This window comes from Lacerta agilis, chromosome 15, assembly GCF_009819535.1.
Source record: "Lacerta agilis isolate rLacAgi1 chromosome 15, rLacAgi1.pri, whole genome shotgun sequence".
Classification (NCBI taxonomy): Eukaryota; Metazoa; Chordata; class Lepidosauria; order Squamata; family Lacertidae; genus Lacerta; species Lacerta agilis.
In genome coordinates, this window is record NC_046326.1 from 1,614,564 (window position 1) to 1,636,604 (window position 22,041).

Here is a 22,041-nt window from a genome sequence, read left to right on the forward strand (position 1 = left end):
GTTCTGGATTTCAACTTACTAGCAATCTTTTTCAGGACCATACATTTCCCCATGTCATTGGTTCCAGTGCAACAGCTTCCTGTTCCTCACCACTGCCTGCATGCCTGTCTAGATGAAACTTTTGCACAGGCACAGAAGTTGTCATGTAGCCTACCTGTTAAGAAGATGGAGGGAAGTGGTGTGAGCCTTTTTCCACCATAGCTTCCCAGGAACAATCCTCACAACTACAGTTGTTTGGCTGTCTGAAGTAGCTAGTCAGATGCCTTCAAGAGACTTACTAGTTGAGTAACAGCCCTCACTTATTGTTTGTTCCTCAACAACTGCAATTACAAATATAATGCTTCCGAACAAAAGACGATGAGTCGGTGACAGTTCCGAGGTGTTTGGGAGCCGAGGTACGACTGTACTGGTATTCAGAGAAGTAAGATGGCTAGAAAGTCTTGTTTTGGTAGATATTAAAAAATGGTGGAGTATGAAAATAAGAGAATATATTGATAACGTTGTTTAGTGTTGACTCAGTTCCCAGCCTATAAAATGGGCATAAGAGTAAACGGTCTCATGTGGCTGACGAGAGAGTGAAAATCATTGCTACTCTATAAATACAGTGGTACCTCTGGTTACAAACTTAATTTGTTCTGGAGGTCTGTTCTTAACCTGAAACCGTTCTTAACCTGAGGTACAGTGGTACCTCGCTAGACGAATGCCTCGCTAGACGAAAAACTCGCTAGACGAAAGGCATTCGCTAGCAAAAGGCTGACTCGCAAGACGAATTTTCCTATGGGCTTGCCTCGCAAGACGAAAAATTTTCGCAATTCCCCCCCCCCCCGTCAAACCGCTCTTCCCCCGTTGGTGCTTCGCAAGACAAAATTTTCGCTATACGACAGCACTCACAGAACGAATTAATTTCGTCTTGCGAGGCACCACTGTACCACTTTAGCTAATGGGGCCTCCCGCTGTGCCATTTCTGTTCTCATCCTGAGGTAAAATTCTTAACCTGAGGTACTATTTCTGGGTTAGTGTAGTCTGTAACCTGAAGTGTTTGTAACCCGAGGTACCACTGTACTCTGTAAATACAAGCTCGTAATGGAAATGTTAACTGTGTCAAACTGTTGTACCAAAACTTGCCATCAAAGTACTTGTTCAGTATTGTGGCTTTGTGTGCTACGAAGATTTTACCCTACTGCCAAAACTGCAAGGGACTTTTATCATCATTTCAGTGCAAATTAAGGTGTGGGGTTTGGGTTACTATGTTTCAACAAGTTTTAAAAAATTATTTCAAGAAGAAGAAGAAGAGTTTGGATTTGATATCCCGCTTTTCACTACCCGAAGGAGTCTGAAAGCGGCTCACATTCTCCTTTCCCTTCCTCCCCCACAACAAACACTCTGTGAGGTGAGTGGGGCTGAGAGACTTCAGAGAAGTGTGACTAGCCCAAGGTCACCCAGCAGCTGCATGTGGAGGAGTGGAGACGCGAACCCGGTTCCCCAGATTACGAGTCTACCGCTCTTAACCACTACACCACACTGGCTCTCTGTTGATTAGCCACTCATTGGCAGAATGAAAGCTGGAATGTTTGGAAAAGGAAGAAATCTCAGGATTCAGTTCCTTTTTGATTTGTACTAGCTGTTCTGTGTGATGACTTGCAGTGCTACTTTTCTTGCAGAGAACAGCCATCTGTTCAGGCAAGCAGCTGTAGTTTCCTCACTTGTACAGTCTAGGGAACTGTTTTAGAAAAGCACTAGAAGAAACAGTAGATGTATCTGATAAAGAGGATAGAATGAGGGACAAGCAAATGAATTTGGCACATACCTTCTAACACACAACATGTAGCAGATTTTGCCTTTTATAGTGAGTGAGAAGGGAGCTATTATTCAAGTGAGTTAGTGTGGAGTTTGCATCCATGGTGGGTTCCACACAATAAAGGCATTTTCTAGCTGTTGCTGTTCTTAGTTTTCTGGTTAAACCTAAGTAGTGTCTCCAAAATACAGACTTCCTTTCCCTGGGATTGCTCTACCCTCAGACTCAAACTACAAGTTCTGTAGAATTGCATGAGTCATGCCTCCTTTTTTTCCTTTTAAAATTTGTAGCAACCTGAACAAGATTACCATATTTTTCTGTGTATAAGACTAGGTTTCCCCCCCTTTAAAATACAGCAGTACCTCGGGTTAAGTACGCTTCAGGCTAAGTACGCTTCAGGTTAAGAACTCCGCTTAAGAACAGAAATCGTGCTCTGGTGGCGCAGCAGCAGCAGGAGGTCCTATTAGCTAAAGTGGTGCTTCAGGTTAAGTAAGCTTCAAGTTAAGAACGGACCTCCGGAACGAATTAAGTACTTAACCCAAGGTACCACTGTAATGTCAAGAATTAGGGGGCGTCTTATATATGGATACATCTCCCCCCCATTTTCTTAAATCTGGGTCCTCAAAAATAGGGGGCCTCTTATACATGGGGGCATCTTACAGATGGAAAAATACAGTACATCTGTCTGTAATCTTCAAGAGAGAAAAATTATATAAAAACTATGCATTAGTGCTGAGTTACCCAGAACTTCAAAGCCTGTCAGTTTAGGTCAATGGATTGGTTGATGTTCAGTTTTGGATAGGAAATAGAAAACCTGTTTGGGGTGCATATCTGTGCCCCACATGGGAAAGATCCTTATCTCTGTCACTTTTATATGTTGAATCTTTTATTAGTATTGAATCTCTATTGACTGCATTTTGGCATGTGTTTGTAAAACCACCATAGCAAATTCTTTTGAAATGCACGTTGTAAATCTATTCAGTAAGTAAAATTAAGAAGGATGAGTGTTTGAGCCTTGTACCTAGAAATATGATGCTTGCACTAGGAATTTGAAATACTTGTTTAGCTATGTGAAGGGCTGCTGTCTTAAAAATATATATTTAAAAAATCTGATGATGGATTACAGGAATTTGTAACTGGTTTTTTGGTATTTGAAATTATTTTTTCCTGCCTTGAATATCCTCTCAATGCATTTCACACTTGTATTCAAAATATACTGCATGTTACGTTTCTTCAAACTCAATCTAGATCTGAGCAATTTTCAGTATGGTCCTGATCAGTCTCTCTCTTGTTGCCCAGGTTAGAGAAACCTTTGCTGAAATCAGATTATAAGATTTATTGGTCTTTGGAGGAACTCCCTTCTTAATGTTTGTGTGTCTCTGTCTCTCTCCAGCTGTCCCTTTCCCTCCTACGCAGCGGTTAACCCTGAAAGAAGTTTTTGAGGATGGGAAACCCAGGCTGGAGGTCTTAAGAAACCACTTGGTGAAAGAAGGGCGTCTGGAGGAGGATGCAGCTCTGAAGATAATCAATGATGGAGCCTCCATTCTGAGGCATGAGAAGACCATGATTGAAGTTGAGGCTCCAATCACAGGTCAGAGAATGGTTTATTTTGTGGCTTACTGTTTTCTGAGGCTCATCTGGAATGACTGGCTGCTAAAGCCAGGAGGTTTCTTGTTGCATGTTCTTTCCACAGAAGTGTGCTCAAGATCAGAAAGTTTTCTATACCTCCAAGGGGAAGAAGTGTTATTGTAGATTGGAGATTTGAGTACAGGAGCTCAGCATAATCCAACAATTTAGACTGAAGCAAAACCATGTTCCCTATTGGTTCTGTGACCTTTCTCTTCTTAGCATGTAATCCTGTCCCTCTTTTTGCTGTCCTTCCTCCCCTAGTGTGTGGTGACATTCATGGGCAGTTCTTTGACCTGATGAAGTTGTTTGAAGTTGGAGGATCACCCAATAACACTCGCTACCTCTTCCTGGGAGACTACGTGGACAGAGGCTACTTCAGTATAGAGGTGACAATTCAACTGAGCCTTTGGGGATTACACTTTAAAGTTTGGACTGAGCCTATGGAACCTTTTCTTCTTCCGCTTTGGTAGTTTATGCAATCTAGTACAATTACAGAGGGTTAATATGCAACAAGGTTTATCTTAAAGGTTTATCAGTACAAATTTATTTTTATGTTGGTCAGGAATCAAGATGGTGAAGTGGTTAGATTGCAATGAAGGACATTATGGGTTCAGGTCTGCCAAGCCTCATTCCAAATGCTACCATGTTCCTCCCCCTTCCCACAAATAAAAATAAATTATGATGCACAAGAGCAACTGACCTGTCAGTTTGCTAAGGACAAATAAAGTAGTTACAGGTAGGTAGCCATGTTGGTCTGCCATAAGGTATCTGAAGAAGTGTGCATGCACACAAAAGCTCATACCAAGAACAAACTTACTTGGTTGGTCTCTAAGGTGCTACTGGAAGGATTTTTTTATTTTATTTTGTTTTGACAAATAAAGTAGTCTGTGTTGAACCTTGTTTCTTTCTTTGCATGTTATTTGTATTAAAATATATAGGCCAATTTTCAACCAAAAGGTGTCCCAACCACAGAATACAATAAAAATGATAAGCTGTAGACATCTGAATAGCATTATGGACTGCTTCAGATGTGTAAAAATGTGTGATAGCTAAACAAAATAAATGTTTACCTCTTCTGTTCTCACCTGGGCATCTTTATGAGCTCTAGTTGCCCTAATGCATCTTCAGGTTAATCTGGTCTTAAATACAGTATATGAATATTTCACTGTCTAAATATTTCTGTGCTTTTTTTGGGTCCCACAAGCCAGACAACATACTGTATATTCAGAATTCATAGTTGACTCCAGTTTGCTAAAACAATCCTACAAAAATGGACAATTAGCTAGGGAGGGGTGAGCAGTGGAGGAAACAATCACTTCATCAACTCACTTATCATTCAGATGGAAATAATACTTCTGCTCTTACTACCAGTTGGCATTATGAAGGGTTGTACAGGAATGGATCCTTAATTGCATTCAGGCTGGCTCCTATTGGGTGGGAAATTGTGATAGCAGGGAACTATGAGGGTGTCTTAGGGATGCGGGTGGCGCTGTGGGTTAAACCACAGAGCCTAGGGCTTGCTGATCAGAAGGTCGGCGGTTCGAATCCCCACGACGGGGTGAGCTCCCATTGCTCGGTCCCTGCTCCTGCCAACCTAGCAGTTCGAAAGCACACCAAAAAGTGCAAGTATATAAATAGGGACCACTCCGGTGGGAAGGTAAACAGTGTTTCCGTGCGCTGCTCTGGTTTGCCAGAAGCGGCTTAGTCATGCTGACCACATGACCCGGAAGCTGTATGCTGGCTCCCTCGGCCAGTAACGTGAGATGAGCGCCACAACCCCAGAGTCGGACACGACTGGACCTAATGGTCAGGGGTCCCTTTACCTTTACCTTTTATGAGGGTGTCTTATTCAGCAGAGGATCCCAATGTGCCCAGATGCCTTGATCCATGTTTACAGTTTTTTAGTTTCATCTGAGGTCTGCTGTTTATCAGGTTGAATGCAGGGTAAGCTGTTCAGATGGCTGCTTGCCTTCTTTTAAAGTGGCATGTGTATGCTTGCTTTCATCCTTTGTGTTGTTCTTTTTTAAATTAAAGGGAAACATTTTTTAAAGTTGCAGAACTATTGGGAAGGAGTAGGGGGGTCAGGTTAGTGACCTCCAGTAGTGCTAGCCATATGACAGCATTTACAGCAAGTGTTTGCTGCAAACTTGCAAAACCATTTTTTCCTTTCCAAAGTTTGACCCACAAGAGGAAAATACATGTTTTGTTTTAAATGTATTGAGGATGTTTCCAAACTCCGTCCCACAGCTCTACAATAATATCCCTCTTTTCACCTTAACAGTTGTGAGTGGTAAAATGAGTTAGGGGTGTATTTGGGGTATTTGGTGGTTGGAAAGAATTGGACTTGACCCTTAATTATTTTGGCTGCTGGCTTTCTGTTTGTTAAGTGGAGCCAGTGTATGGCTATTACCAGTGTGTGTGGTATTCCTGTCAGCTAGTATGATTAGTGGATGAGGAATTGTCTCCTACTAGTAAATGTTGCAGATCCCCTAAGTGGTTGTGATCTTTGGGTGAAATGAAGTTGGCTAGTACATGAAGGTCCACCCCCAATAATGTTATAGTCTCCGCTGCGACATTTGAAAATTTCCAAAGGGCATACCAGATGGCAGGGCTACATAGGCATTGTTTCACAAAGGTAGAGGAATGGATTTCGGAAGCCATTTCAATTAATGTAAGATGTAAAAGTGAAAGGGCACCAAATGGAATGGAATGGCCAGATCCAGAAAAACTGAGAAACTGGTGACAGTCTGTGAAAGTTGCAGGAGAATGGAGTTTCAGTAATCCAGAGGAGGACTCAGTAAACTGTTTAACAAGGTAGCATAGTCACCTCCTTTTCTGGTAGCATTTTGGTCTCTTCCATTCCATGCAGTGCTTTCTTTGTCACTTCTGGGGCTAGCCATGTTTGACTTACAGCAGAAATAGCAAAGTATGGACTTTAATGCACAACTGAGGTGGAAAAGCTTTGTAGGCCCATGAAATCTGGTCCCTGAGTGTTTGATGGTACAATTAATTTGTTAGGCTGTAACAGTGCCACAAGACTCTGAGTTCTATGCATTCTGCATGAGGGAAACAGAGGATGAAGAATTACAAGACATGATCACATGTTAAAGGCCAGGATTCTGAGCATGGACTTAGTGGACTGCTGTTGTAGTGTTAATTCAGGAGTTATAGTGTGGAAAATTTGTGAGGGTAGAGAGGTTGCTACTCTCAGTTGTTAATAGGTTAATATTCATCATCTAGCCCGGGGGTAGGGAACCTGCGGCTCTGGAGCCGCATGCGGCTCTTTCGCGGCCCTGCCGCGGCTCCGGGGCGGCTGCCTGGGGCGCGGAGGTGGCGCGGAGTGGTGGGGGCACTGCGCCTGAGAACTCCTCGGCCGGAGGGAAGACGCGCCAGCCCTGCCAGCGATGGAGGGGCGGTTTGCAGGGGGGGAGAGAGAGGGAGGGAGGGGGCAGCCGGGGGGAGGCGCGGGGGGCGGGGCCTGGTGCGACGGCAGCAGCGCAGTTGGCGGAGCGGAGCGGGGCAGTCCCCGCCGTGGCCCGCCACTGTGAGCGCGCAACAGGCGCTCCTCCTTCGGCTCCGGGGCGGCTGCCTGGGGCGCAGAGGTGGCGCGGAGTGGTGGGGGCACTGCGCTGCGCTCCTGGCCCGCCTGGGCTGCGCCCGCCGCGCCATCCTCCTGACCCGCCGCGCCTGCCCGCTTCCCTCCTTGGAGTGTCGGGCCCGGCGGGCGGCTGGGGTGTCCTTGTGGGGCTTGGCTCCGTTGCGCCTTCCCCGCTCCCCGGAGAGGCGGGCGGGCGGGGGACCTTCCCGGCGTCGGTCGCCGGATGGTGCTGCTGCCGCCTCCGCCTGGCTTTGCTGCTCCGCCTCGCCGTCCGGCGCCTCTTTGGCAGCGGGATCCGGGGGGCGCCCGGGGGCCCGGCCGGGACTCGGAGCCTTCCTGCGCCGCTGTGCAACAGGAAGGCCGGGCGGCGGCGGCGAAAATGTCCGGGCTGCTTCTGAAACCTCCGCCAACCGGTGCTTCGCCAGCGCTCGCTGCGGACGGTGTACATGCTCAACGATGGCCCCAAGGGCGGCTCGGGGGCCCGGAGCCCCGAGGCCGGCGCGCTGCAGAGCCTGGCGCGATTCCCCCCCCCAAAAAAACCTGTTTTTTGCTTTTTTGCTTTTTGCCTTGCTCTCCCACCCCCCCTCTTTTTTTTCCCTCCCCTCCTTTTTTAATCCAAGGGGAGAAATCCCATTTTTAAAACAAACAAACAAACGAAAAATAAACAAACACCCCCCACAGCTGCTGCAGCCACTCTATTTGAATTTTTATTATTACCCTTTTCTCCCTCTATCCCCCCTTTTTCTTTTCTCTTCCCCTTTTGTTTTTGTTTTCAAAAAAAGGAAAAAGAAGAAAAAGATTTCCCCCCTTTATTTTTATTTTTTAAACTACTACATATTTTTAATAGATATTCTCCCCACCCCACCCCACCCCCAATTTATATTTTTCCACCCCACTTTTCCATTCCCACCCCCCCTTTTCTTTCTTTATTAATTCGCTTGCCAACCTATCTTAGAGGGGGAAGCCCTCTCTCCCACCCACCCCACCCCCAATTTATATTTTTCCACCCCACTTTTCCATTCCCACCCCCCTTTTTCTTTCTTTCTTAGTTCGCTTGCCAACCTATCTTAGAGGGGGAAGCCCTCTCTCCCACCCACCACACCCCCAATTTATATTTTTCCACCCCACTTTTCCATTCCCACCCCCCCTTTTTCTTTCTTTATTAATTCGCTTGCCAACCTATCTTAGAGGGGGAAGCCCTCTCTCCCACCCACCACACCCCCAATTTATATTTTTCCACCCCACTTTTCCATTCCCACCCCCCCCTTTTTCTTTCTTTATTAATTCGCTTGCCAACCTATCTTAGAGGGGGAAGCCCTCTCTCCCACCCACCACACCCCCAATTTATATTTTTCCACCCCACTTTTCCATTCCCACCCCCCTTTTTCTTTCTTTCTTAGTTCGCTTGCCAACCTATCTTAGAGGGGGAAGCCCTCTCTCCCACCCACCCCCCCCAAAACAACTTTGAGCTGAACCCCAGAAAACGGGGGTAGATCACTGCTGAAAGTAGATCACAGTTTCTTGGGAGTTGGCCACCCCTGGTATAAGACATGTAACTAGAATAAAAATTTTAAAAAACCAAGCAAATAATTGTAATAACTACTGTAATAAAGCACTGCTATAATTATATATAATTTCCCTAAAATTTTGGTTTCATTCGCCTTTCCGTGCTGAAATGTCACAACCTGAAGGACCATGGCTTGCCCCCCCCCCCAGTTTTGATCCTGGGTACGCCCCTGAGTCAATGCAAAAAAGTAAGAACTTATTCTTGTTGTTTTTACTAATTATACTTTGCATTGGCTCCTATACGTTATTTATTATTATTGCATTAAGGTAAGAAACAATATATGCAGCGTTATATTTGTTTTAGATGTCGCAATGGTTTTGCGGCTCCCAGGTTTTTTTTTTTCCTTTGGAAACGGGTCCAAGTGGCTCTTTGTGTCTTAAAGGTTGCAGACCCCTGATCTAGCCCAACAACCTTTTGAGAAAGTTTCTCCTTTGTCGAGGAGGAATTCTGTGGAATCATGGCTCTGTTATGTGTTGTGTTAATTTTTATATTTCAGTTGCATAGTTTGAGCATTGCGGGAACAAGGATTTGCCTCCCTTGGCCACTCCTGCTATTGGTGCAGAGCACATCAATGAGCAAAGACAACCACCTTCATATGCCATCACTCAGAATAAAAATTGGCAGCATCAAAGGGCTCCCCCCAGCCCTCCACTTCCCATTTTGTATCATTTTAGTAATTACTTTATACAACTTTGATGAGGATGGGATTTAGGCTAATTGTTAACTAGTTAATGATATATAATAACACTTACAAAACATCTGAAATTTTCTGTGCGATGTTCTTTATGACGCTTTACCTTCATAGGAAGCAAGATGTACAGCTGCCTCAAAAGTTTGCTAACTTCTTTATGATCTCATAGTTGCATTTTTTATTTTGCAGCCTGCCTTTAGCATACTAATGGAAAAGTGAGGTGTACAATTAAGAAATATAAAAAGGTGATTGGTGACAGACTACAGGCATTTAGCTTTATTCATTTAAATACAGTGGTACCTCAGTTCTCGAACATACTCTGTTCCGGAAGACTGTTCGACTTCCGAAACGGTCGAAAACTAAGGTGCAAAGGGCTGGCTGCAAGTTCAATTGGAAAAATGGAAAAACATGCAGGGGAAGCCGTTCGACTTCTGAAGTGCATTCGAAAATGGAAGCAATTACTTCTGGGTTTTCGGCATTTGAAAACCGAAACATTTGGCTTCCGAGATGCTCGAAAACCGAGGTACCACTGTATTTCTACTCCGGTTTTCCTCAATCAGCTTGAAAGGCTAACTAAATGATTTAAAGCAATAACAATTTAGCAATTTTAAAAGTTACAATAACAACCAACAACACCACTAAAGTAGTTGCTGGTTTGATATTTTTCTTCACTGAGCAATTAAATCCAGCAGATGTCTGAAAAGTTTGAACACTGGTATCGTTGGAGTTTAGGATCAAGTTCAAAATATTGGAAGAGCTGCTGTCATGTCCTTGACTCAAGTCACAGGTGAACAGTCTGAAGTTCCTGACCTCATTTGATGCAGCCCCTGATACAGTCCTGTTCTTCCATCCCATCAGAATTCCTACTTTCCTTTAGTTTCTTCCTCATTTTTCCTGGCTTTTTAAATAATCTCCCCTTTCTGTCTAGTTTCAGGACAATTGGAAGAGGCAGTAATAATAATAATAATAATAATAATAATAATAATAATAATGGCGGGCAAGGTGACCATGAAGGGGCTCCCCCCCCGGGGGGGGGAGGGAAATCTCATTCAAATCCCAAAGGCAGGCTGCAAAATAAAAAAAATATTATTTATACTCCGCCCATCTGCTTGGGTTTCCCCAGCCACTCTATTTAATTTGATAAAATACCGGTATGTGTTGCTTTTTTTAGAACTCTCCCCAGAGCTATCTGTGAACAAATCAGTAGGATTCTGCCATGTGTGCATATATCACACTGATGTCAGAAAGGAATTACTTTTACTTGCTTTCTAGAACCGTAGCTGTATTGATCTGTTGTACTAAAAAAAATCCTGGTATATTTGAGAGTAATCCCATTTAATACGGTGATACTAACTCCTCAAGAGACCTGCATAGGATTGGGAATTGCAATCTGAGGTAACTATGGAGAAAACTGAGGCAAGGAGGTCTGTGTATCTGATTTAGTTAATTAGCAACACATTTGTCTCCAACTTCATGAGGAATGCAGCCCTTCACAGAAAAAGATGTCCACCCTGTCATAACTTTTAGCTACCTATAGTTTTGACTTACAGGTGTCTCCCCACTTACGCATATTCAACTTGTGTGTGATGCTGGGAAATAATTAAATAAATTGATTTAAACTCCAGAAAGGCGTGAAAATAGCAAAAATGGCCCGAAAAGAGCAGGAAAACATCTTGCCTTTGTGTTTTCAGTCCCATGAGGTTTGGAGGGAGTTTTAGGAGGATTTGTTTTGAGATGACACCCAAATGCAAGGCATCGTCATCTTCCCAAGAAGAAACAAGTGATTTAGAGGGTGTTTACAGGCTATTTAGATCATGTTCCCACTAAGCACGATTTCACATATGTGCACAGTACCTGGGAACGTAACCCCCGCCTGTACACTTGCACTTTGTTGAAATTAATGTACACTTTCCAGGCATTAGCGATCCAGTGTATGAAAAACATGAAGGAGGCCTTGAGGACAAGCAGGATAGCTCTGCCCCGCACTCTGCTCTCAAGTCACAGAGGGCAACACCTTGAAGGGAGGAGTGTCTGGTATCCCTTGAGGCTCACTGCATGTTTTGGAACACTGATTTTCCAGAGTTCTAAACTGCACAGGGAGCCTCCATGGATGGCAGGAAGCTTTCCTGGTGGTGCTTTCCACAAGTGAAGAATGATGGAAGAGACAACAGGACAGAGACAGTGTTAGCACTCTTGTCCTCACTGACTTTCCTCAGAATTTCTCTCAGATTTGCCTCAAATTTCGTTTTATGCACAATTTCATTGGCAACACCATTTGTGACGTTTGGAACTTTTATTTTTTTAGAGAATTAAAAGCTGGAATTCTCAAGATTCAAAGAGAGCTGTAGGCCACACAAAGGTCCTCTGAGGAAACCTCTGTATTAAGTGAGAGAAGGTGGCTTTAAAAGGCGCTGCTAGGAACTTTGGAGGGGTGGCGGTGAGGGAGATAAAATTTGGGAGCGGGTGGAGATGATTGTTTGAAGTGCCACTTGGAAATTATATGCAATATGGTACAAGGAACACATCTGAAATATTACGGGGACGTGCTGCACAAACTATTTGCAATCCTTGGGAGTTGCTTGAAATTGCCATCCTTTGTACACTGTCGGCATGCGGCCCTTTCATGCTATTCTTGGCCCTCCCCTCCCCCCCAGCCCAAAATGGAGAGAGAGTTGTGAAAGGCTTGTTCCTTTTCTACCAAGCAGGTATTCATCTTTCACAAAGCAAGGCGGGCTTTGATTAGTACACGCGGGGGCTGCTCCAAATGTCACTTGATAAAATGGAATTGAGAAGCTTTACTTATGCCTTTGCCTCCTGCATCCTGCAAAATAACTTCTCTCTGCCTTGAATAAAAGATTTTCTGCTTAGGTGTGTTTAGCACTGGCTTCTAATATTGAGATGGAAGCCAGACAGTAGGCTTGGAAGAGAGAAAATGTATTGGCAAATACAAGGCAACATTACCCAAGTATTTATGGTTTTTGTCAAGGCTTGTAATAACAGGACCTAACTGCCTCAAAAAAAAGAAAGAAAAGAAACCAGCTGGGGCAATCTCAGATATGGAAGAACCTCATTTTTGTGGACAGGCATAACCTCTTATCGCAGATTTTCAAGAGTTTCTATTGTATCAAAACCTTTATTGGCATCACTTACAAACATTCAAAATAAATAGGCCAGTACGATCTCGCCGCCATAGAGTTTCTATTATACTTGGCTCCTGCTGTTGCTTGTTCCACTTTGCAACATGGGCGGTGTGGGTGTGTGAGCTTTCATGGGCCTTGGATATCGCAGTTTGAGTCTGTACAACTGGGTTGGGGATACAGTATTAGGGAACATCTGCCTGAGCAGTTGAAGTTAATGACCAAACACAATAAAACAGGATGTATTTTTTTATAATTGCACCCTGATGCAAACAGCCAGGAAGCAGGACGCAGAGCTGGGAGGGGCAAGACCAGTGTTGTCAATGTGAAGGAGTTACCTGCACTGCTATGAACATTTATAGTAGTGTATCATGCTCTGATAGTTGGACTTGCACCTGGAGGTAAAGGTAAAGGGACCCCTGACTGTTGGGTCCAGTCGCAGACGACTCTGGGGTTGCAGCGCTCATCTTGCTTTACTGGCCAAGGGAGCTGGCGTACAGCGTCCGGGTCATGTGGCCAGCATGACTAAGCCGCTTCTGGTGAACAAAGCAGTGCATGGAAATGCCGTTTACCTTACTGCTGCAGCAGTACCTATTTATCTACTTGCACTTTGACACGCTTTCGAACTGCTAAGTTGGCAGGAGCAGGGACCAAACAACGGGTGCTCACCCCGTCGCGGGGATTTGAACCACCGACCTCCTGATCGGCAAGCCCTAGACTCAGTGGTTTAGACCACAGCGCCACCTGGAGGACTCAGGTTCAAATCCCTGTTGGCTATGAACCTCCATACCCTCCAACATTTCTCCGATGAAAATTGGGATGTCCTAAGGAAAAGCAGGATATTCTGGGATCAAATCAGAAACCGGGACGGCTTCTATAAATCTGGGACTGTCCCTGGAAAATAGGGACCCTTGGAGCATCTGAATGTGGACTGTAGTCCATACAGAGAGAACTCCATCTCTGATTATAAGAGAAGCAAAGTGGCCATGCCTGCTTCCATTCCTTTAATGAAGGTGCATGCCCTTATTTTTCTTTCTGTAGAGGGTCTGTTAAACTTGATAATCAGAACCCACCTATCTTTCATTTACCATTACCCAAAAGTTGCCAATACTCTTTATCTGCATTGGTGTCTGCATTCTAAGAGTTATGACAGAGAAGAAAAATCTGTGGGTCATTATTTGCAGCTACACTTGATTCTAAAGAGATGTTGCTCAAGAATTCCAGCAGCTTTTGTCCATTCCTCTACAAAATGCACTGACCAAGGAGATTAAAGTGGCAAAACGAACCTATGGTGGAAAACTGCAGACTCAGTTCTCAAACAGAGACTCGGCTACTCTTTGGAAGAATTTACAGAACATTACTGGATATAAGAAAATATCTTCTTCTGTTCCGGAGAGTCAAAAATCGACAAACGACCTGAATCAGTTTTATAGCAGGTTCGAAAGTCAATCATTATCAACTAGTGCCATTCAGTTGGTGCCAGAGGCACCAACAACCACCTCAACCTGTTCTGAAATCACTCCGCTGGTAATCTGGGAAAAAGATGTACGGAGCCTTTTACAGAGACAGAAGGCCAAAAAAGCTCCAGGCGCAGACGGAGTGACTCCTCTTTGCTTGAAAGTGTGTGTGGCACGATTGGCTCTGATCCTCACACAGATATTTAACCGTTCTTTGGAGTTGTGTAGAGTCCCTTCATGCTTCAAACATTCTATTATCATTCTGGAACCTTAGAAACCTTCCATCAGTGTGATGAACGATTATAGACCCATTGCTTTAACATCTGTGGTAATGAAAGTCTTTGAGAGACTAGTGTTGGCCTATTTGAAAGACGCTACTGATCCTTTGCTGGATCCTTTGCAATTTGCTTATTGAGCTAATAGGTCAGTAGATGATACGGTCAACATGGCATTGCACATCTGGATTCCCTGCAGGCCTATGTGCGAGTTTTGTTTGTGGACTTTAGCTCAGCTTTTAATACCATTATTCCATCTAAACTGTTTTCTAAATTACTTCATCTTAATGTGCTTGCTCCTATTTGCCAATGGATATACAGTTTTTAACAGACAGGAGGCAGCAGGTGAGGTTGGGGAAAATTATATCGAGCAACAATACCATCAATACAGGTGCTCCCCAGGGGTGTGTGCTTTCCCCACTGCTTTTCTCTCTATACACAAATGACTGCACCTCAACTGATCCATTGGTTAAGATCTTGAAATTTGCGGATGATACAACAGTTATTGGTCTTAACCGGGATGATGATGAATCTGTGTATAGGCGGGTAGTAGACCATCTTGTTTTGTGGTGCACCAGAAATAATTTGGTGCTAAATGCCCAAAAGACAGTGGAAATGGTAATTGATTTTAGAAGGCACTCTTCCGTCCTGCCGCCACTTTCCATCCTTGTTAACATGGTTGTAGTAGTAGATCCTTTAAGTTCATGGGCTCTATAATTTCTCAAAACTTAAATTGGTCAGGCAACATCAATAGTATTATTAAGAAGGCCCACCAGAGGTTGTATTTCTTGCGTGAACTAAGGAAATTTAAATTGCCCCAGGAAGTGTTGATCCAATTTTACAGAGGTATCATTGAAACTGTTCTTTGCAATTCTATTACTGCTTGGTACGGCACAGCCTCCAAGATGGACAAGAAAAGGCTCCAATGAGCAGTAAGAATTGCAGAAAGGGTAATTGGTGCCAGCTTGCCTTCAATAGAGACACTCTATGCTACCCAAGTTAGGAAGAGACCAGAGGGAATTCTTGCAGACCCTTTGGATCATCTGTTTGATTTACTTCCATCTGGACTTCGCTACAGGGCTTTATATACAAAAACGGCTAGGCACAGGAACAGTTTCTTCCCTTGCACCATTAAAATGTTAAATTTGTAGTTATGTAGCGGAAGGGGAGGCCAATTATGGGTGGGGTTCCTTTGCTGTGTTATTGTATTGTGAGTGGAATAGTGTTGTATAATTTACGTTTATATTACAATGTAGCCGAAGCAAAATTCCAAGTATATTGGTACTTGGCCAATAAAATTATTCCTATTCCTATTCCTCTACAAAATTGGGTTTTTACATCGTTACTTCCCAAATGTATAATAGAAGTGAACTTTTAAAGGAAGAAGCATACCGGTATACCCACAACAGAGTTTTTGGGTTTTGTTTATAAAATTAAGGGAAAACAAAATGAGAAATCTGCTTTAAATCTGGTAACCTGAATAGTCCCTGTTTGGGAATGGCAGTAAGGTAAAGGGACAGAGGAGGGCAACCAAAATGGTCCAAGGCCTGGAAACGTTGCCTTATGAGGAACGGCTTAGGGAGCTGGGTATGTTTAGCCTGGAGAAGAGAAGGTTAAGGGGTGATATGATAGCCATGTTCAAATATATAAAAGGATGTCATGTCATGTAGAGGAGGGAGAAAGGTTGTTTTCTGCTGCTCCAGAGAAGCGGACACGGGGCAGTGGATTCAAACTACAAGAAAGAAGATTCCACCTAAACATTAGGAAGAACTTCCTGACAGTAAGAGCTGTTTGACAGTGGAATTTGCTGCCAAGGAGTGTGGTGGAGTCTCCTCCTTTGGAGGTCTTTAAGCGGAGGCTTGACAGCCATCTGTCAGGAATGCTTTGATGGTGTTTCCTGCTTGGCAGGGGGTTGGACTGGATGGCCCTTGGGGTCTCTTCCAACTCTAGGATTCTAGGATTCTATGAGCTTAATTCTCACTGACATGATCAATTTGCATATAAGTTGTACCACTTCAGATTGAAAATGGGGGTGATATGGCTGAATGCTTCTCCTTCCCAGAAAAAGAAAAAGCATTTAAAGCTAGACTATAACTTTTCTCCCTAGCCTGCTGGTTTTCTTTGTGGTTGAATTTGTGTATGCATGTGTACATGCCTATACATGTGTGTAGCAGTATTCAGTCATGTTAGTCCCAACCTGCAATCTAAAGTGTTACAGTCCACACCCAGGTTTACTTTTATACTACAGTATTCTCATTTGAAAGATCGCAGTAGCCTTGACCTTGTGAGTCATTCTTTGTCCATTCCATGGTGTTCATTGTGTTTCAATCTGTACTTGACCTGAGAGCACTGCAAGTAGGGGAGAAGTGGGGGAAAGTATGAGAACTCTCTGGTATTAAGAAGGTGGGACAATAAAAACTCCAATGGCAAGCTTGTTAAATGTCTATTTCACACTTGACTTTTTCAGATCCCTATTAATACTAATATCTTTATGTGTGCTGTATCTTTATATTGGAAATGGAACAAGTAAAACAGACACTTAATCTGTATTATACTCTTTGCCTGGAATGTGTATTGAAATCAATGCAACGTCAAAGAAGTTTGTGAAGCAGTGTTCAGTCGAAACCTATGAATGAATCTCCCTTATACCCAGTTAACACTAGGGGTGAGCACCTGGGTGGGTTGGAGAATGGAGGTGAAAGATGTTAAGTTGCTCAAAAGTCACAGAGGGTTGACCCTGTGAGGGGGGGCAGTGGGCTGCCATAGATGAGAAATGGAGGAGGAGCGGTTGCTTGGGCAGTCCAATGGTTCATTTGTTTTTACCCAGATATTTCATTAAAGAGAAAACTTTAATTGTTGTCCTCAATGTACTTTAACTTGGTTTGCTTTATTATGGAGCTGTTAATTCTTTGTTGTTTATTGGACCTGTCTTTATGATGTTGTAATATTTGTATATTTTCTGTACATCTTTTATTATTTACTGTTCCCCACTCTGGGATTGAAAATGCTCAATTAAGGGCAGGTTATAAATACTTTTTAAAAACCAGTTAGACTGTTGGTTCAACCAGTTCAGTATCGTTGACACTGATTGGCAGCAACTCACCAGGGCTCCAGGCAGGGGATACCTGTACTCCCAGCTCCTCCTGGAGATGCTGAGGATTTAGCCTGAAATTTTGTGCATGCAAAACAGGTGTTCTGCCACTGATCTACAACCATTCCCCATGAATGAAAGATCTCTGGTTCTCTTAGTTTCCTCCTGGTGCTGAGGAAGGGGCTTATGGGGGTAGGGGCACATCTCCTGGAAATAAATCAAGAATCTGCTTCTGCTTTGTTATGTTACCAACCTGTACAAAAGGATGCATTTCTTATCCCTTCATGCGAGAAGATGGCATGACTAATCTTATCCAGCACAGATTTTTAAAAGTGAGGGAAAGTCAGTACAGTACAGAACTTGAATAAACTGGAGGCTTTTAATTTTTTTAGAGGTGGCCATCTCTGTGTTTGCATGGCTACTTTCCTGATTTCTAGTTTCACCTATTGTGCCTTGTTGATCCTGTTTGCCATACTACTACCGGTACTATTCTATTTTGCTAAAATGTTATAAGTTCTTCAAAATAGCTCAGCTGAAATTAACAGTGCCGAATTGAGGAGGTTGCTGCAAATTAAGCAAACTTGCAGGATTTAAGTGACAGTGAGCATTGTTTGTTTGTTTGTTTGTTTGTTTGTTTGTTTGTTTAAAAAAGTATGTGTTGGATGTCCTACCTGAATCATGGATGCCACAAGTTAGCAGAGGCAGCAAGAGTTTGTGGCCTACCTGGGGAGGAGGATCATTGGACTTGGCTTTGGCACAGTTAGATGTACAGTCCTGCTTGCCATTCCTGTGCTGCACTGGTGTGCCAACTTGGTGGCTCAGTGAATTAGGAGGCCAAGCCACCCCAGGATATTGGAGGTTGTTGGAAATCTGCATGGGCTGGAGCTAGAGGCAAAGCTGACTTAGGAGGACGCTGTTATAGCTTAGTTGGCAGAACATGAGACTCTGAATCTCAGGGTCATGGTTTCAACCCCCACATTGGGCAAAATATTTGTGCATTGCAGGCGGTTGGGCTAGATGACCCTCGTGGACCTTTCCAACTCTACAATTCTATGATTTTATGATCTCATATTGGCACACTTGCCAAAAAAGTTGGCCATGCAGTTGGCTATTGAAGGTCCTTGTTTCAGTCCCTGGTGTCTCCAGTTAGAAGGATCAGGTAACCAGTGATATGAAGGACCTATCTCTGAGACACTGGTAAGTCTGCCTGGCTAGATGGACAAAATGTCTGACCAGTATAAGGCAACTTTCTGTGTTTCCACCCTGAGCTCTTTGCAGCAGGACCTTGTGGAATCAAGCTTTCTTCCTTTCTGGAAATCCAGCTCCTTGGGCTTATTTCCAGAAAGTTCCGAAGTGCAATTCTCTGCAAATGAATTTTCTAACATGCTGCCTTCAATCACTCTCTTGTAGTGTGTGCTGTATTTATGGAGTTTAAAGATAAACCACCCCAAAACACTTTTTCTGCTCCGAGGGAACCACGAGTGCAGGCACCTCACAGAATACTTCACCTTTAAACAAGAATGTAAGTATGGGATGACTGGGGTAGGCTGTGCATCTGGTTAGGAAAAGCTATGGATGTTGGTGTGAAAGCATGCAGTATGTCCTTGCCCTCCTCTCCTTCAATATGCACAGAAGGGGAGTTTTAAATTCCATAGAGCAGAGAGGCTGCAAGCACTGTTCCTATGGCACTGTCTCCCTAGCAGTCTGACTCCATGCAAGTTGTCCCTCCCACTCCTATCAATTTAGGGATCCAACATGCTGTAATTATAGCCAAGAGCTTTCAGTTCCAAATGGTGCAGCTGGAATCAGAGTTGGATGGAAATTGAGGTCTTCCCCTTTTTAACACAGATTGAGTGAAACCCGATCACCTCATGTAAGTGTGTGTGAAGTTAAATGGGCAGACCTTTGTTAGTTTTTATAGACTGATTGGTGATGGTGCAAATGGGAGACTGGTCACTTTGCTTCTCAGTTTCAGAATGTCACTGCTAAAAGTGAGTTTTTCTCCTTTCATCATCATCATCATCATCATCATAATACAGTCGTACCTCGGGTTATGTACGCTTTGGGTTGCGTACTTTTCGGGTTACAAACTCCACTAACCCAGAAGCGCAACCCGAAGCGCACGCGATTCGCGCATGCGCAGATGTGTTTTTGCGGTCTGCACATGCACAGAAGCGGGTTTTTTGGTTTGCACATGAGCAAACCGAATTTTTCGGGTTACGTACAGCAACCCAGAACCAATTAAGTACGTAACCCGAGGTACCGCTGTAATAATAATAATAATTTATTATTTGTACCCTGCCCATCTGGCTGGGTCTCCCCAGCCACTCTGGGCGGCTTCCATCAAATATTAAAAGACATTAGAATATCACAGATTAAAAACTTCCCTAAACAGTTACAGGTGGGTAGCCGTGTTGGTCTGCCATAGTCGAAACAAAAGAGAAAATTCTTTCCAGTAGCACCTTAGAGACCAACTGAGTTTGTTCTTGGTATGAGCTTTCGTGTGCATGCACACTTTTTCAGATACATACCAAGAACAAACTCAGTTGGTCTCTAAGGTGCTACTGGAAAGAATTTTCTATTTTGTTTCCCTAAACAGGGCTGCCTTCAGGTATTTTCTAAATGTCAGGTAGTTCTTTATCTCTTTGACCTCTGATGGGAGGGCATTCCACAGGGCGGGCGCCACTACTGTGAAGGCCCTCTGCCTGGTTCCCTGTAGCTTTGCTTCTTGCAGTGAGGGAACTGCCAGAAGGCCCTCGGCACTGGATCTCAGTGTCCGGGCTGAACGATGGGGGTGGAGACGCTCCTTCAGGTATACAGGACCGAGGCTGTTTAGGACTTTAAAGGTCAACACCAACACCAATTGTGCTCGGAAACATACTGGGAGCCAATGTAGATCTCTCAGGACCTGTGTTATGTGGTCCCGGCGGCCACTCCCAGTCACCAGTCTAGCTGCCTCATTCTGGATTAATTGCAGTTTCCGGGTCACCTTCAAAGGTAGCCCCACGTAGAGCGCATTGCAGTAGTCCAAGCGGGAGATAACCAGAGCATGCACCACTCTGGCGAGACAGTCTGCGGGCAGGTAGGGTCTCAGCCTGTGTACCAGATGGAGCCTCCATGGACAGCGCATGGACTCCATTTTGGACTCCATGTGAGTCCAAAATGACTCCCAGGCTGCACACCTGGTCCTTCAGGGGCACAGTTACCCCATTCAGTCCCCCACACCTGCCCGCCCCCTGTCCCCCCAAAACACTACTTCTGTCTTGTCAGGATTCAACCTCAATCTGTTAGCCGCCATCCATAAATAAAACAGCATTTTACATTCTAAAATATCAACTAAAATATCAACTAAAATATTTCAACGCATAATCTCCTTCGCATTACTTACAATCTCTAGATGTACCGTATTATGGCCTTGAAGATAAAGATGGTGCATAGAGTTTACTAGATTTTTAATAGTCATGCAGCATTCCATGAAGTCTTTTATATGAAAGAACTGAAATCAGGAATCTGGCAACCTGTAATGTTCTATAAGAGTCTATGTCCTGGAGTAGATAAGCTAGATGCAATAGCTCCCAATCCCTCTGGACAGTTCCTCTTCTCATTAAATATGTTGTGCTTGTTCTCTGACTGTCCATATCAGCTTCAAACTCTGAGACTCTACATTTTAAGGCCCTCATCTACCCATAACAGTATATCCTTTTTCTCTGTCATCCATTACTTGCCTTGTACCTTCTTATCACATTTGCCCTTTCTGCCTTAGAATACAAGTTCCCCTGTTTGAACTTACCTGCTCCTTTTGGCTCCAGGCTTCCATGAGCTCCTGTAAAAGGAAACAGGAAGGGGCAACTGGCAGACAGATCAACAGCTGTTGTGTAGAACTTCTTGTTCATGTTTCTTGTACTTGCTGTGTTCTCCCTTCTCTCTCCTAATACCATGCCAGATCTGAGGTGCATGTTTGCTTTTAGCTTTTACCCAGTCCATGTACAGTTTGCCTCATTCCAGGAAAAGCTGGAAGTACAGTGGCCATATGTGCAAGAGAGCCTCATGTTTTGGAAGTGATAGTAAAGATAGTCTATATTCTTATTTTAATCCTCCAGAAGCTTAATTTTCAAGAAGTAGTGCATTTTCTAAAAGGATGATGCCATAGCCGAAAGATACAAGTCCAGGTATCTGAATTTGTATTGTCAGTCATCATTATAGCTTCTAGAGTATATACAAACTTTAATATATACATTATGCTGATTAGCCAGGTACTTTATGGGGGGAAATCTTTCATTGTTTTGAAAACAGCCCTTGGCTTTAGTTGCCTTTCTGGGGCTACAGAAGAGAGTAAACAACACTTTTATCTTCCCTTTTAACACTATTTATGATACCAATATATATTTCAAACAGTGAAAATGCAGACAGAAAAGTTGTTGAGTTTTTTTTGGCAAATTTGCAAAAAAGAGAGAAGTTTTTTATCTATCTTTAATCGCCAAAAATGGCACTGCCAACATGGGTCGCCATACGTCTGGATTTTCCTGGACATTTTTGTGATTTCCACCTGGACACTGCTTTCGACTGCAGTATTCCAGATGTTTTCAGGAATTTCCAGACGTATGGCAACCCTACCAGTATATTGATTTGTGTTATAAGAGCTGTAAATTGAATAACTGGTGTCTGGACTGACTTTAGTAAGTCACTTGGGGAGCCTCTTTGTCTAAATGTTTTAAATAAATTTGCAGTCTTGGCAAGGGCTGCTTTTCGTGATAAATTTTAAAGATAGTAATTCAGCTAATCAGTTGTATAAAGATAATAT

General features: G+C 43.6%; 1 protein-coding gene across 5 annotated transcripts in view; it reads left to right on the forward strand.

The window, feature by feature from the left end:
• PPP3CC (protein phosphatase 3 catalytic subunit gamma) overlaps positions 1–22,041 on the forward strand; it is an 80,017-nt gene that overhangs the window by 30,236 nt on the left and 27,740 nt on the right. For 4 of the 5 annotated variants that reach the window (XM_033172225.1, XM_033172222.1, XM_033172221.1 and 1 more), the window contains exons 2-4: positions 3,189–3,386; positions 3,686–3,810; positions 18,651–18,762. In XM_033172225.1, coding sequence (XP_033028116.1) covers positions 3,189–3,386; positions 3,686–3,810; positions 18,651–18,762 — 435 coding nt within the window. The remainder of the gene's footprint in view (positions 1–3,188; positions 3,387–3,685; positions 3,811–18,650; positions 18,763–22,041) is intronic. The other variant, XM_033172224.1, reaches the window with a different exon arrangement.